At 40.1% G+C, this 17,006-nt stretch overlaps 1 protein-coding gene across 4 annotated transcripts; it reads left to right on the forward strand.

Moving 5' to 3' along the window:
• Positions 1-1,526: 1,526 nt before the first annotated feature.
• LOC307123006 (B-cell receptor CD22-like) lies at positions 1,527-13,675 on the forward strand. 4 transcript variants are annotated; one of them, XM_079811374.1, is made up of 14 exons: positions 1,527-1,742; positions 1,901-2,089; positions 2,173-2,208; positions 2,444-2,521; positions 6,295-6,361; positions 6,457-6,804; positions 6,903-7,151; positions 7,239-7,496; positions 7,624-7,866; positions 7,953-8,025; positions 11,115-11,154; positions 11,303-11,374; positions 11,529-11,587; positions 11,710-13,675. In XM_079811374.1, the coding sequence occupies exons 1-13, from the start codon at positions 1,638-1,640 to the stop codon at positions 11,571-11,573; spliced, it is 1,803 nt and encodes a 600-aa protein (XP_079667500.1). In that variant the 5' UTR covers positions 1,527-1,637; the 3' UTR covers positions 11,574-11,587; positions 11,710-13,675. The 4 variants fall into 4 exon arrangements, with proteins under 4 accessions (XP_079667500.1, XP_079667502.1, XP_079667503.1 ...); XM_079811376.1 differs by lacking the exon at positions 1,527-1,742 and adding an exon at positions 2,292-2,325 and having other exon boundaries at positions 1,903-2,089; XM_079811377.1 differs by lacking the exon at positions 1,527-1,742 and adding an exon at positions 2,292-2,325 and having other exon boundaries at positions 1,903-2,089; positions 11,118-11,154; positions 11,710-13,664.
• The last annotated feature ends 3,331 nt before the right edge of the window (positions 13,676-17,006 follow it).

The raw sequence follows: 17,006 nt of genomic DNA on the forward strand, positions 1-17,006 counted from the left end.
AGCAGGGAGCCAGGGTGAAGCCGGCAGAGCAGGGAACCAGGGTGAAGCAGGGAAAGCAGAGGACCAGGGCAGAGCCGGTAGAGCAGGGAACTAGGGTGGAGCCGGCAGAGCAGGGGACCAGGGCAGAGCTGGTAGAGCAGGGAACTAGGTCAGAGCCAGTAGAGCAGGGAGCCAGGGTGAAGCCGACAGAGCAGGGGACCAGGGCAGAGCCGGTAGAGCAGGGAACTAGGGCAGAGCCAGTAGAGCAGGGAGCCAGGGTGAAGCCGGCAGAGCAGGGGACCAGGGCAGAGCCGGTAGAGCAGGGAACTAGGGCAGAGCCAGTAGAGCAGGGAGCCAGGGTGAAGCCGGCAGAGCCGGCAGAGCAGGGAACTAGGGCAGAGCCAGTAGAGCAGGGAGCCAGGGTGAAGCCGGCAGAGCAGGGAACCAGGGTGAAGCAGGGAAAGCAGAGGACCAGGGCAGAGCCGGTAGAGCAGGGAACTAGGGTGGAGCCGGCAGAGCAGGGAACCAGGGCAGAGCCGGTAGAGCAGGGAACCAGGGCAGAGCTGGTAGAGCAGGGAACCAGGGCAGAGCTGGTAGAACAGGGAACCAGGGCAGAGCTGGTAGAGCAGGGAACCATGGTGAAGCCGGCAGAGCAGGGGATCAGGGCAGAGCCGGTAGAGCAGGGAACTAGGGTGGAGCTGGTAGAGCAGGGAACTAGGGTGGAGCTGGTAGACCAGGGGACCAGGGCGTGGCCGGTAGAGCAGGGAACTAGGGTGGAGCCGGCAGAGCAGGGAACCAGGGCAGAGCTGGTAGAGCAGGGAACCAGGGTGAAGCCGGCAGAGCAGGGAACCAGGGTGGACAACAATACAGGAAACTTGAAAAATATAAAAGTCCAAACAAACGGGAAAGGGAAACAAATGGAAACATGTAATAAAGTCGGATAAGTAAAACATCTATCGACAAGGCATAATTGCATATAATAAACACTTCTTTAATATACAACAGCATCTAAACAGACAGTAAACTACTCTAATAATGTATATGTCTTCTTACGAAACATTTAAAAAGGAATGGATGAAAAAAAAGTTCCACAATAGCACAAAACTTGTTCAGGATGAATTCTGTGTTTCAGGGGTTTCTAGTTCTAATTGGCATGTGAGTTACAGTCCTTCACACATCTGTGCACTAAATGACTCATCAGTGATAATGAACTGCACTTATACATATCCTACTGGACATCAGCTCAAGAACGTGTTTTGGCCCAAAACAAAAGATAAAAAGGACACAGAAGAGTTTCCAGATCTGTCTAATGACACTGAATACAGTCAGAGGCTTCAGTATCTGGGAGATCAACAGCAGAACTGCACCGTCAGACTGAGTCATGTGACACTGAAGGATTCACACGAGTACTATTTCAGATTCACAACTGATCATCCTGATGGAAGATGGATTGGTAAATCAGGATAATCAGTGTACGACAGCAACACTAGATATAATGTGCGTGTTGTGTTCAGATCTTCAGGTGGAGTCTCCTGAGAGAGTGACAGAGGGAGCTTCAGTCCGTCTGACATGTAAAAGCAGCTGCACTCTGACTGACAGAGCAACATTCATCTGGTCCAGAAACTCACAGCCATTAACTGAGAGAAGAGACAGAAACAATGAACTCCTGCTGCAGTCAGTCAGAAGAGAGGATGCAGGCAGATATAGCTGTGCTGTACACGCACACCAATACATCTCTCCTGATGTTCATCTCAATGTCACGTGTGAGTATTGCATCATTCTTTAAACTGATGTTCATCTCAATGTCACGTGTGAGTATTGCATCATTCTTTAAACACAAGCAGTTCATTTAAGTTCAAATATTACGATTATTATGTAATGTTCTGTAATTAAATAAATAAGGATGCTTAATGTGCAGCAGATGTTTACTGGTGTAATAGTGGAGGGAGATTCAGTGACTCTGAGCTGCAGCAGTGATTCAAACCCTCCTGCTCTGAACTTCAGCTGGTTTAAGGAGAATGAAACTTCAGCTGTTGGATCTGGACAGAGTTTCAGTGCACTACAGAGTGGACTGATCAGAGATCAGTGTCTTTTTCAGTCACTGTTAAAGGTAGAACGATTCATGTACTTGTATTGCTCTTTTTAAATGGAGGTAAACTAATCAGTTTCTCTTTATTTTTAATTATTATTTAGAGTTGTAGCTGCTGTCATCATTGCTCTTATAACCTGGTAAGAGTCTAAAATTTATATTTTATGTTTAATTAAGAAGTTTAATATTATGTTGTTTTAATGTAATAAGATTTATTTTCAAGCAGCTATATGAGCAGGAAGAAACTGCAGTCCAAGGTCAGTCTGTTTCGCTACAGTATGGGCTCAAATACAGGGTTTGCCAAACTGAACATGAACTGAACTGATCGTAGCACTCCTGGACTTCTCATATTTCCTTATTTTTCCTTCCTCTCAGTCCCCCACAAACAATTCTGACGCCAAAAGCATGAACTCTGATCATAAGCAGATCTCATATGTGTATGAGAATGTGGTGGTAAGTGTTCCTCATTTTCTTCTAGCCTACCCTAATTTCAAAGCTAGTTTTGTTGTCCAACTCTGTTAGTCTTCTCTTGACATCACTGGAGACTGACTATGATATGTGCCTTTTAAACATTTCGAAATGGTTAAACTTTGTAAATGGATCACATTTTTGTCTCAGGCTAATAGAAATATGCTGTAGTGGACGATGGCACACCAAAATATTTTACAGTCTACATATGTGACTGTGAGTGGAGCCTTGGATGATTGACAGGAGAGTCTGATGATGATTTATTGGAGTATTTTGAAAAATGGAAAAAATGTGACAACGGATAAATGGAAGTCAAAGGCTTGTGGCTGGCAAATAATACCATCATGAATATTATATTTTTGCTTTATGCATTGTGACTTGTTTGATTATAATTGCTTATAATTAATGCTAATTGTTTATCAATTAGATTTGTGTTGTTGTTGTTTGTGTCACTGTAAACCTATGCTCAGTGTAGGAATACAAATGTTGCACTTTAAATTTTTAACATTATGAATTAATATTTCATTCAATAAATTAGTTTATACTACAGGGCTGTTGAATGCTTGAATCCAATTGGTTGACGAATGCTCTAAGTTGTGCAATTATGTTCAGGGAAGCACATGGCTAAAGTAGTTCCAGCAGGTCTTGACTGCATTACAGTTCCATATCCCATCGATAATTGGTCTCTCAGGGCGGCCTGTGCTGGTTCTCAGCACCCCGCTCCAGTGCTGTTCTTCCCAGAAGTGCATGAAGAGGTTACCAGATCATGGAATCTGTTTCTGCCTGAAAAAGGTCTGATGCCTCCTTCCCCTCACTACCCTTGATGGTGGGGTGGCCAAAGAGTGCAGTGCAGGCCACCCAGGCCCCCGCCAAACCATGCAGAAAACTCAAAAGCAAGTGGCCCTGAGATGGGAGACCCAGAGATGGTATCCAAATTATCAATAAAAGACCAGTTTCCACTATCTCTGGGTCCCACGAGAGCATGGATAGCAGTGTGCAACACTATGCCTTGCCACTCTCATCCCCCTCTCCTATCGCATGCGGTTCGAGGATGATATTCTTTCTCACACACCCCCTGCCCAGCCGTGGACACTGTGCCTTCTAGGTCGGGTTCCTGCCCTCCACCTCGCAACCCCACTTCAGGTACATTTTTTTGGTCCCTCCATGCCCGCTTGTACAGTCACTGGGAGCCTGGCTAACTCTTCCCAACCTGCCTCGCTGGCTCATTCGTACCATCAGACTCGTCTATGTGATTCCATTTGCCCAGCATCCCACCAAGTTTAGGGGCATTCAGTTCACCTCTGTGATGATCAAGGTTGCTCCTGTCTTACGGCCAGAAATCTCAGTCCTACTGGCGAAGGATGCAATGAATCCGGCCCCTCCAGCCGATATGAAATCCTTTTCAAATGCATCTGTCCCCGAGAATGGTTTGCAGCGATTGACTGTCACGAAAGTCGTGGAGGCAGCCCTTGTTCCATGAGAGAACACAACATTTGTATACTCAACAATCTCAATGACAGGCTCATATCACACTATCTGTCCAAATCCGATTATTTGTGTATCCGAATGGAATCTGATCTAAAATCATTGACGTCCACATTGTGTATAGCAATTGTTCAGATTTGTATGTGCATTTTTCCTCCATTAAATAAAAAATCTCTGTCCACATGAAAACTCAAACACACTATGAAGCGCTGTCAAGAGTGTAAGCTCCACCCACTGGCTAAAATTTCGAAATTCAGCTACTGGTTGAAGGACTTCTGCGTGTATGTCTTTTCTGGCGCTTCTGGAAAAGTCACTTTAATTCATTAAAATGTGAAGATCCAATTTCTCAAATCAGACTCCATGTATCATTTAATCTGACTCCAATTGTATAGGATTTCATCAAATCTGTTGCGTTGATAATTTAACAGCTGATCAAAGGATTAGTTGTGATGTATTGTAATTTAGATCACTGACTTTCTTAGTATCTCTTATTTTCAAATATTCGTTCCACCATTGGACCCGGATCCGCACAGAAGCTAATTTCGCGATTCACTAGTGATCACGAACACAAATTAGTCAGTTCTGATATTACAGGGGATTGCAGAGTGAACTATTTTAACTTTAAGTGAGTCCCAAATGTTTACTCCTAACAAAAAGTGTAATTTGATTAATAGCCACGAGAGCTGCAACTTATAATAACAGCGTCAGTCAGAAATCTGATTTTCTCTCATGCTTGGCTCGATGCTCCCACTATGGAGTCCTCAGTGTGATCTGTCCCAACAGAGAGATTTGCGGTAGCTCCTACTTACTCCGCATGTGGCATTACTAAAATAATGATTTCGGAATAATACAAGATAAATCAAGATTAGTGTTTATTTTAGCCAGGCAAAACATAAAATAAAGGAATTAAAAATAATCCATCATACACAACTGATTAGCATATAATACAAATCACAATTACTAAATAATAGTATAAAAAAAGGTTCAAAGAGTCATACCTGGCAATAGAGACACACCGCAACAGTGTGGGAAGTTCTGATTACAGATGCTTCCTTGAGTGGTTTGTCAATTCCCTTTAAATACTCACCCAGAACAAAAGAACAATAAACATTCAGCACCCAAATATTTATGCAGCTTTTGGTTGAACTTTTCTTGTGCCCAAATGGTCATGCCTATCTGAAGGGGATGACAGCAAATGTTTATCAAAAGATCTTTATGTGCATCTCCCACACCCGAAGAACAAGCATTGTTTTCTTTATTCTGACCTGTTCTATTGGTGTGGGAATGAAGACTCTTTACCAATCGCACCAAAAGTATTTATATTGACCTTACAGAAACAGCTTGCAGAATCTGTGAGATTTGCATGATTGTGTGGTCCCTGAGAAAGAGAGGGTGAGCGGGGTGAGGACTCAGCAGGGAGGGGAGATAAGGTTGGGACAGGTGGGGGTCCTGTGTTCTCTTTGATTGATGTAAAGTGTCTCTCAATTTAACTTTAATGCCTTTACTCTAATGTCATCAGCTAAGACTCTTCTTCTGCTCGATCTGCACTAGCTGAGGTGTCATAGGCTCATATTAAAATATAATGTGTTAATCACATGTCAATCAGTGTGAATATGCCCATACTGGTCCCAGCCTGATAATTTGTAGTGCTGTCACTGGTCACGGGTGTTGGTGAAACGGGTAAGAGCATGATTTTATAAATGTTCTGTCAGATATCTTAAGTTTGGGGGATTTATGGGAGATTGGTTGGGGCTAGTTGTCACAGGGCTGTGTCTCAGTGACTATATGGTTGAAATAAAAAGTCCAATAAGCACAAATATGTTTTCTTTCGCAGTGTTTTGTATGTTGGTCACGAACACCTCGATAAAAATCCACTTATATCCAAAACTTATATATTAAAGTGTGTCTCCATACAGGAAGTGGCTTTTAAAAAATAAACCTGCCATGAGAAATATTCACCAGAGAGTAACAACTAGCCTCAGTATTTACTATAAACATTAGCAGTGCACTAATACAAAAGTCAACTAATATTATAATGCTTTATAATATTTTTTTTTTTCAGTATGAAAATAAAGGCCATCATTCTGGCAGCATTCTACTGCCTATGATGTGCTATCAATCAAAAGGGGGCGAGGAAAGACGCTTACAAGTTACAAACTCATGTAGTGCAAAAATTACTGTTTCTGTCATTTTCTTGAATAAATACATTAGTATTTATTATGTTTTATGATGACATTAAAGCTGAAAAATAATCCACTGTACATTTGTTGTAGGTGTTGATAGTGACGTCAGCCAGAATGGCTCCTCCTCTTCCTCTGATCGTTCTGCTCATGATTCACGGTGAGTCAATGCAACACTTCAGAAATGCTCAGGAAGTTTTGCGTAGTGCATTTATGCACAAGCTGCTGCTAATTTGTCTAGTGTGAACTTTTTAGGGGTTTATAGTCAGAAAGAGGATGTGATTTACAGTCCTTCACACATCTGTGCACTAAAGAACTCAACAGTGATAATGAACTGCACTTATACATACCCTACTGGACATCAGATCAAGAACGCGTTCTGGACAAAAACACTGGTAAAAGTTAATGATGAGTTTCCAGATCTGTCTGAGGACCCTGAATACAGTCAGAGGCTTCAGTATCTGGGAGATAAACAGCAGAACTGCACCGTCAGACTGAGTCATGTGACACTGAAGGATTCACACGAGTACTATTTCAGATTCATCACTGATAAAGCTGGTGTGAAATGGGTTGGTGCTCCAGGCGTGACTCTTACTGTCACAGGTGAGTTTGGTGAGGTTTATCTCTTGTTCTGTGCATCATGTTGAATAATAATCAGTGTATGACAGCAGCACTAGATATAATGTGTGTGTTGTGTTCAGATCTTCAGGTGGAGTCTCCTGAGAGAGTGACAGAGGGAGATTCAGTCCGTCTGACATGTAAAAGCAGCTGCACTCTGACTGACAGAGCAACATTCATCTGGTCCAGAAACTCACAGCCATTAACTGAGAGAAGAGACAGAAACAATGAACTCCTGCTGCAGTCAGTCAGAAGAGAGGATGCAGGCAGATATAGCTGTGCTGTACACGGACACCATCACATCTCTCCTGATGTTCATCTCAATGTCATGTGTGAGTACAGATTCATTTATTATTTTTAAAAATTGGAGATTGTGTTTGAATGAGATGATTTATGGCTTTAATTGTTGTCCGTTTTAGACCCTCCAAAGAGCGTCTCAGTGTCCATCAGTCCATCTGGTGTAAAAGTGGAGGGAGATTCAGTGACTCTGAACTGCAGCAGTGATTCAAACCCTCCTGCTCTGAACTTCAGCTGGTTTAAAGGAGGAACGATTGTAGGATCTGGAAGAATCTACAGCATCTCAAAGATCAGCTCTGATGACAGTGGAGAATACAAGTGCAGATCCATCAATGAACATGGAGAGAAATACTCTGATGCTGTGACTCTAAACGTCATGTGTGAGTTAATGATGGTTCAGTAAATGTAGTAACCATCAAATGAATGGATTTACAATCACAAAACATATATAAAATATAATACAAATACATATATAAACAAATATACATTTTCATTTGTCCTTTTCAGACCCACCCAGGAGCGTCTCAGTGTGTGGATCTGGTGTAATAGTGGAGGGAGATTCAGTGACTCTGAACTGCAGCAGTGATTCAAACCCTCCTGCTCTGAACTTCAGCTGGTTTAAGGAGAATGAAACCTCAGCTGTTGGATCTGGACAGAGTTTCAGTGCAGTACAGAGTGGACGCTTCTACTGTCAGGCTCACAATCAACATGGATCTCAGAGATCAGACGCTGTAACTGTCAATGTTAAAGGTAGAGCAGCTCATAAATTTACTTTACTCTTAAAGTGAAGCATGTCATTTTTTTTCTGATGTTTTAATCGTTTGTATTGGTTTTAGGACGTCCGGTGATATTATATATATCAATTGGAGTGGTTTGTGGAGCTGCAGTGATCATCATGATGCTGACTTGGTAGGATATGTGTCTTTACTACTATGTGTGTGAATGAGTGACTGAGTCAGAAGGTTGAGAATTCATGCTAACGTTACCCTTAAAAACACAAACACACATTCATCCCGCATTCTTTCATTTTCCGAGTTTTCAATTGCTTTTTTACCGAAGTCATCTGTTCAGCTTTCCCCCACAGTCTCGCGCTGTCCTATGGAGGAGGGCATTTCTACACGTACACTACCTGCAAACATTTGAATTCTGGTAAATGTATCAGACAGCTCTGCTGGTTCATGCCCATTTGTATTTTCTGTCGAGGCGCCCATGCGCTTATTGTATGAAAAAAAAAAAAAGATATTAATTTACTTATTGACTCCTGTAAATATTTTGTGCCTGGACTTTGAATTAAACCTGGCGTAGAATGCCTGCTCTCCCATAACACCATCTGTAATAATCTTCAATCCGCCCTCATAGAATCTGAAGGCATAGACAATCTGATCAAAAAAGAAGTTTAGTCAGGCCTCATGATCGTCCCATTCGACAATCCTCCATTTAACGTGTTTCGTATCAGCCCCATTGGAGTGGCTACAAGAAAATTCTCGGATAGTAAAAAAAAAAAAAAAAAAGCCTAATATTCAATCTGTCAGCCAGCACAATTCCCTGTTCCTAATAGCATAAACAGCTTGATCCCTCTCGACTAATTTTCGCTCAAATACCACGCCATAGTTCAGGCAATCGATATGATTAAAATTGCAGGTTAGGTTGGGTTTGCCAAAATCGACATCACATCTGCTTTCAAAGTAATGCCTATCCATCCAGATTCATGGCACCTTTACGGAGTGCTCTTAACTTTCGGATGCAAAAGCAGCCCTAAAATATTCAACATGCTATCAGAAGCCGTTTGCTGGATTTTGTCGAACAATTACACCATTCCCCACCTCATTTCCCTACTAGATGATTTGTAATAAACCTCCACATATCCTCACAGTTCTTAGATGATCAGAACTCACTATCACTTCCAAATTTGACCCAAAAATCCACCCCACCATCTCAGACTTATCAGTACTAGATGGGGAAACAGTTTCATATTTGATTAAGCAAAGTAAGAAAGGTAATTTTATCTACATTTTTAACCTCTCATCGCCAATCCAACCATTACCAGTCCGTTCTGGCATATCTTCAATGGAGAAGTTCTCAGGTTGAATCTCCCCTGGAACCCCTGTTCACAGATGAATCCAACAAACCTGTGACATGCTTTTGGTTCTAGAACCACCTCAAATCCGTTCTCCAACAGTCAGGCGTCCCAGCAAAGAATTTCTCAAGCCACTCTTTCCGTATCGGGCGGCAACCTCAGCATCCCAAAAAGGCCTCTCCCAACAGAAGATCCAAGCTCTCGGAAGATGATCCTCAGATGCTTTTCAAAGCTATATCAGGACCAACCGGTTCCACAATAAAAAAGCCCACCAAACCCTAATCGATTAAAACTCTCTGGGTTGGTCTCCCAGCGGATTCAGTGAGAACTCTCCTGGTAGAGCAATTAGGTTTCTCTCTCTTCCATCTAGCAAGCATTGGGTCTCACAGCGGACGCAGTGAGAAATATCCCAGTAGAGCACTCGTAGTTCTCTCTTCTCTCCAGCGAGCATTGGTTTCCCAGCGGACGCATCAAGAAATCTCCCGGTTGAGCTCTCACATTTTCTCTTTTCCTTTTTTCTCTTTCCGTCCAGCAAGCATTGGTCTCCCAGAGGACGCAGTGAGAAATCTGATATGTTGAACACTCGTGTTTTCTCTCTTCCTGTTTTCTTTTTCCATCCTGCGAGCATTGGTCTCACAGAAGATGCAGTGAGAACTCTCCCGGTAGAGCACTTAGGTTTCTCTCTTCCATCCAGCGAGCATTGGTCTCACAGAAGATGCATTGAGAAAGTTTTCAAAAATTCAGGAAAGTAGAAAGTTTCCAAAAATCACGGAAAGTGAAAATTTCCCAAAAATTAAATTTCTCTCTTCCGTCCAGCGAGCATTGGTCTCCCAGCGGACGCAGCGAAGAATCTCCCGGTCGAGTACTCATGTTTCTCTTTTCCTGTTTTCTCTTTCGATCCAGTCTCGCCGTTCCTTGCCCATCGGTCAGCAGAGCTCACCCGTATGATGCTACAAATTGCTCCCATCAAGAAACGGTGTGATCCCTCCTGACTGGTTGTTCCAAATTACAGCTGCTCCCCATTCCCGGGCCAGCCGGGCCATTCCACCCGGCGCCGCAAGCCGTTCTCACAGGCTCTCCTGGTCAAGCAACCAGCCAACCTGCCAAGCTCGGCACTCCTTTGGGGGGGATTTAGCCAGGCAGCTGGCCTATGCTCTTTAGCCTTTAGGGGGGGGGCTCTCAGTACGGGCCAGATTCCGAGCTCAAAGCCCTCCCCCCGGACAGCACGCCAAATACGCATTTAAATTTAATCTCTATAAATGATATGTAAGTGTGAATTTATGAAATTATGTTTCATTAACAAGGTTCGGGAGGAGCATGTTCAGATGATTGACACAAGTGGAGAGCACTCAGCTAATCAACAATAGAGGTGTGTATGTATATATATATATATATATATATATATATATATATATATATATATATATATATATATATATATATATATATGTATATATGTATATATAAATACGCAGCAGTCTTACCTCTGTTTGCTGACAGTTTATCATCATCCCTCCACCACCCCTTCTCCACACTTTTATTTCTAATCACTTACACACACGGGGTACTCTGGGTTCAGGCCAAATTCCGAGCTCGAAGCCCTCCCCCCGGACAGCAAGCCAAATATGCATTTCAATTTAATCTATATATATTATATGTAAGTATGAACTCGTGTCCCTGAGCACACACACACTATATGTCATTTTTAACACATTTCTTTTTAGAGTGTGATATTTGAACTCTGGCTAATCTGGTTCTTCAAACTAATTTGTGGATCTGATTAAAATATCTGGATTAAGTTATCTGAGATTACTGCACTTTAAAGGGAATCTCATTGGTTCGAAATCATAACTGTGAATTAAACATCAAATAAGTTCTGATTGGTTGTAATTGTGTCAAATCATTGTCTTTAAACGGGAAGCAGGTGGATGAAAAAGAGAAATGATGCACAGGAGACTCAGGTGAGAAAAATAATGTGATTTTCAGTTGTTTACTGATCTGGTAACTAAAAGATTAAATAAGTCTGAATGTGGTTGTGACTTTATCTAGTGAGTTGTTTATAGACATTATTTATATTCTTTCCATTCTGATTTTTCTTTAATGGCAAAGATGGTTCTTCATCATGACAGACGACAAGCGTGTGATGTTGAATTGAATGATCTTGTGTATGTGAACGTAACAGTAAGTGTTTTAACTGAGGATTTCCTACACCTTTAGCCAAAAGGAATTAAATGCTTCTCAATATCTGTTAGAAAATATCAAATGTCTTTTGACTAAGTATATGGACATTTAAGTAACACAATTCTATTTTTTATTTGTCTCTTCATTCATAAAGGCTGATCAAGTTGAGTATAATCCCAAACTGAACGTCTGTGTATGAAAATCTTCCAGCACGTAAGAATACTCACTAGATGGAGAGAAAACCCAAACTATTATCCTTTCCTCAGGGCTAATGTTCCTGATGCTTTTATTGACATATTTCATTACTGTTTTCACTTTCTTTCTTTCTTAATCAGGCTAACAAGAAGAGGCTGTAGTGTTTTGAACACACAGGAAATATATGATAGCTTTTTTGCATCTCTTTGGGGGTGGAGCCCTGAATGATTGACAGGAGTTTATGACTAAAGTCATTTGAAGATAATTTTGTAGATGAATTGTCAAAAGGTTAATGAATTGATGGAGCATTGTGTAATCACTGAAGTGTATTTTTCTTTATGCGTTATATCATGTATAAAGCTTATTTCATTTAGATTTTTTTTAATGTTTTAACCCTTAAGGGTGCACTATGTAACTTAAACAAAAACACATTTTGGAAGATGGATTCATGATGTATTCGCTTATTAAACATTTTGTAAATTTTAAACAAAAAAAAGTTACATATTGTACATAGTATCAGTATTGTTTCCAATGAAAGGCAGAGAAATAAGGCTCTAGTTGTACAATTTGACACTTTTCTGACATTCAAAACATCAGCATAGCAGCATAACAAATGTTAAAGAGCATTACATTGAGAGATTGCTAGAGAAAAACAAAATATTTCGCCTAGATTATTAATATAATAATTATAATACTACACAAAATTACACTCACAATCTTGATGTTTTTCTGAACAACATTTCAATAAACAAGTCCTCAATATAGAGCAACTTACGTTATCATTTTTGGGGGTAAAATTTACTGAAGCATTCCTCACATTCCATTCATTCCTAAGGGGGTCAAATTGACCCAAGAGGGAAGGTGTCACATGGTGTTTTGGTGTTGGTTCATGTTTCATGTGTTTAGTTCATCACGTTTACTGTCATGTTTCTAAGTTTGTCTTGTCCTTTCAGTTTCCTGGTTTTGTCATGTGTTTCATTGTCATGTGATTCCTATGCCCTTGTGTGTTGTGTCATGTCATTGGCTAATTGTCTCATCACTGTTCACAGGTGTCACTTGTCTTGTCATTTAGTCTGTGTATTTAAGCCCTCATGTTTGCCGTGTGTCCTTGTCTGTTATTGATGTTGTTACCTGCTGTATAGGTGAGAGTTATGCTTAGCCACGTCTTTTGTTTTGAGTATTGCCAAGTCTTTGTTTTATGTTTTGATATTTTTGATTAAACTGCACTTGGGTCCAACAACTTGCCTCGTTAGTAGAATTCGTGACAGAAGGATTTGTTACTTTTTTAAATTTCAACCACAACCACAAATCCAGTCAGTTTTTGTTTTGGTGAATTCGTGGTTTAAGTGTGCGACAAAAGTCCTATAGGGCCTTGGACCACTGTGATGAACACTCTTTTTTTTTTTAAAGTTCTAGTCCAAATGAGGGAAGGATGAGGGTTAGCAATCCACAATCAAAAACAAAAGACTTACCATAAAAAAAGAACAAAACAAAAATGTCATTTTCCCAGCAAGCACAGTACGTCAATGTGACGCCAGGAAGACGTCATATTTTGGTTGAAAATGAAAGTCAAGTTGACGTCTTAACTCAACGTTTGTTTGACGTCAAGCTCCTCTTGCAGTTCTTGCCATAACAAACACCGTTACAGCAGCAAGAGAAAAACTAATGTTAAAAGGTCAAGAGTCAAACTTCACAACTAAAGCAAACACTGATCACCATAATGGGGACGAACTAAACATTTTCAACAAAACATTAACATCTAAACCTCTTAATTCTCAGTAAGAGCTTCTGTAGACGTCTGACAGAAATATCTGTTAGTAATAAGCGAAGATTGTAATATGTTTAATTTTTGGGGGGGATGTTTATTCCAACCAAAATTCAATGTCTGCCCAACGTTGGAGCTTGACGTCAAACAAACGTATTTAGACGTCAAACCAATTTTCATTTTCAACCAAAATTCAACGTCTGACTGACGGAGTCTACATCCTGTGCCTGCTGGGTAGAAGTCAAACTGATTGATTTGTTGATTCAAGAGATTTGTGAACATATGGTCTGTATATTAATCATTAATTGTCAAATAAAAATGAATATTGCCAGAACAGTTATAAATGTGGTGTATTATTTACTGTACCATAATAGTTAAACAAAGAAAAAATATATGCCCTACATTTTGTAAAACTCATAAAAATAGAACTATTAATACAGTGATTAAAGTAGTTTGCAAGCTTAACAAGTTTATGTTTTTGTCGTATTAAGCTTATGTTGCGTGAATCAGTGGTTTTATTCTCCTGCTGGTTCAGACCGGTTTAAGTCATTGAAAAGGTATGACGGGCCAAAGTCACATTTGGATAACACTGACATACTTTCAACTGAAACCTGTCCAATAAATGTTGCTTCTTACTCTCAAATAGCATTTCAGGTTATAGCTGTGTCCCAATTCAAAAGCCACGCCCATTCATAGTGATACGAGTGACCCATTGGCATTATACATTCTTTGATATAATCTAGAGTGTAGTGTATGTATATAATGTAGTCTAAGGTGGATTTTTGTGATTTTCACTGTTAACTGTACAAGTCTCATTGACATCACCTGGTGATTCTGCAGCTGTATGTTTTTCTACTGCAGATCAATTTTATAAAGGTTTGTGAAGAGGCCTCAAGCTTAACTCTGACAGGACTGATTTCCCTCACCATCGCTCATGAAGGTCACATGATGATCACAGAGAGTGATGCTCCTGTTTTACACATTTGGTTTTTGGTTTATAGAGTCGCCATATTGGGTATGTGTAAAAAGGCCTCAAGCTTTACTCTGACAGGACTGATTTCCTCTTCCTCCTGGGTGTGACGTCCCTCAATGTCTCACCATTGTTTGTGAAGGTCACATGATCACGCTGTGATGCTGCTGTCAGAGATTCACACGTTTTGTTTTCTCACTTACTAAAGAGGAAACTGTATTTGTGACATTTTTTAGAGATATATAATACATTCAAGAAGAAAAGGGCCGGTGACAATAAAAAGCTTAAAAATTCCCATGATAAAAACATTCATATGAATCAATTCTGCTTCATCGAGTTCATAATTTCATCCTATCTCATCATAAGTTCTTTGTTTATTTAACTTCCAGATTGCTTTTAATAAATCAGGAAATTGGAGAATCAAATGCACTGCTGGCGATGAAATGTGTTTTTTGACGTCACTGCCACCGCAATTCCTTCTAGTGTTTTACAAGCCAGGATAGTTGGTCTGCATATGCAAATTAAAGCACAGTTATTCAAGCAATTATTATCTGTCTCTTAAGAACAGGTTCCTTGTCAATGCTGTCAGTATGAAACTGATTGAATACAGATATTCCCAAGTTTGAAAAAATTATTACACTTTATATTAGGTGGCCTTAAGTACTATGTACTTACATCAAAAAATAAGTACAATTTACTTACGGTGTTCAAATTGAATTGCAAAACACCTTTGCTGATATTGAGGCGGGATACAGGTAAAGTTATGGACAGGTGTGGTGGTATGGGTAAGTTTAAGGGTAGGGTTAGGGACAGGTGTGGTGGTATGGGTAAGTTTAAGGGTAGGGTTAGGGACAGGTGTGGTGGTGTGGGTAAGTTTAAGGGTAGGGTTAAGAGTAAGGGAAATGTCAACAGTGTAATTACAAATGTAACTACAGAAATTAATTACAGATGTAATTTACATTTACGCATTTGGCAGACGTTTTTATCTAAAGCGATTTACAGTGCTCTTATTACAGGGACAATCCCCCTGGAACAACATGGAGAAAAGTGCCTTGCTCAATTACATGCTCCTAATATAAAGTGGGTCCATGTAAAGTGTCTCTCAGTTTAATGTCATCAGCTAAGACTCTTCTTCCGCTCGATCTGCACTAGCTGAGGTGTCATAGGCTCATATTAAAATAAAATGTGTTAATCACGTGACATTAGGTGTGAAAACACCAATACTGGTTCCAGCCTGATCATTTGTAGTGCTGCACCTGGTCACGGGTGTTGGTGAAACGGGTAAGAGCATGATTTTATAAATGTTCTGTCAGATATCTTAAGTTTGAGGGATTTATGGGAGATTGATTGGGGCTAGTTGTCACAGGGCTGTGTCTCAGTAACTATATGGTTGAAAATCAAAAGTCCAATAGGCACAAATATGTTTTCTCTCGCAGTGTTTTGTATGTTGGTCACGAACACCTCGAAAAAAATCCTTTGTTACACACTGTTACACAACAGATAACTATATAATGATGGCAGATTATATAGTTTAATAGACTTATATCCAAGACTTTAAAGTGTGCATCTATACAGAAAGTGACTTAAAATAAACCTACCATGAGAAATATTCACCAGAGTAAAAGTGTGACAACTAGCATTATTAAACATAAGTTTGATGTTTTTGTATTGTGATCTTTTAGGGTATGTTTACACAAAGATAAGAAAAAAGTTGATCCCCGTTCACACAGATCTGTAAAAATGATTAAAAACGCTGTATTCTGCTGCCAGGCCAGTAGTTGGCGATGTCACTCTGTAAAGAAAGACTACGTGCCTATAGACTGAGCACGTAATACGCATGTGCATGACGTCACCGTTTTCACAAATTCTCGTTTTTGTAATTTACACAGACACAATAATGGTATCGTTTTCAGAAACTTACATTTTGAAAAAACATGCACTTTCAAAAGTTACCATTTTCAGGCCCCCAAAACACTGCTATTGTCTAAATGAATGGCCAGCTTTCGGTTTAAAACATTGTTGTGTAAAAAGCTCCTTAGTTTTCTTTTGCCCTGTTCTGTTCCTGACGCCATGTTTGTAGTTCTTTGCCGTTTTTCTTGTTGATTAGTCCTGATTGTTCCCAAGTGTGTCTTATTAACCCTTTGGTATTTAGCTCTTGTGTTTTCTTTGTTTGTTTTTTTCATCAGTTGTTGAATGTAATGGTGCATGTTTCTGTTTCCAGTGTTCCTAGTTTCCTGGTTCTCTGCTTTGTTTGTTTATTATTAACCCCCTCTGTATTTATATCCATGTTTCTGCCTGCCATCTTTTTTCCCCCCAACATGTTACAAAATCTTTTAATTTCATTATGTTCTGTGTGAATTAAGCAAAGAACTATGTTTTTGTCGTATTAATCTTATGTTGCGTGAATCAGTTAAGTCATTGAAAAGGTACGACGGGCCAAAGTCACATTTGAATAACACTGACATACTGTCAACTGAAACCTGTCCCATAAATAATGTTTCTTACGCTCAAATAGCATTTCAGGTTATAGCTGTGTCCCAATTCAAAGGCCACGCCCAATCATAGTGATACGAGTGACCCATTGGCATTATACATTCTTTGATATAATATAGAGTGTAGTGTATGTATATAATGTAGTCTATGGTGGATTTTTGTGATTTTCACTGTTAAGTGTACAAGTCTCATTGACATCACCTGGTGAT

The sequence above is a fragment of the Gobio gobio genome (assembly GCF_949357685.1).
Source record: "Gobio gobio genome assembly, chromosome: 3".
Taxonomy (NCBI): domain Eukaryota; kingdom Metazoa; phylum Chordata; class Actinopteri; order Cypriniformes; family Gobionidae; genus Gobio; species Gobio gobio.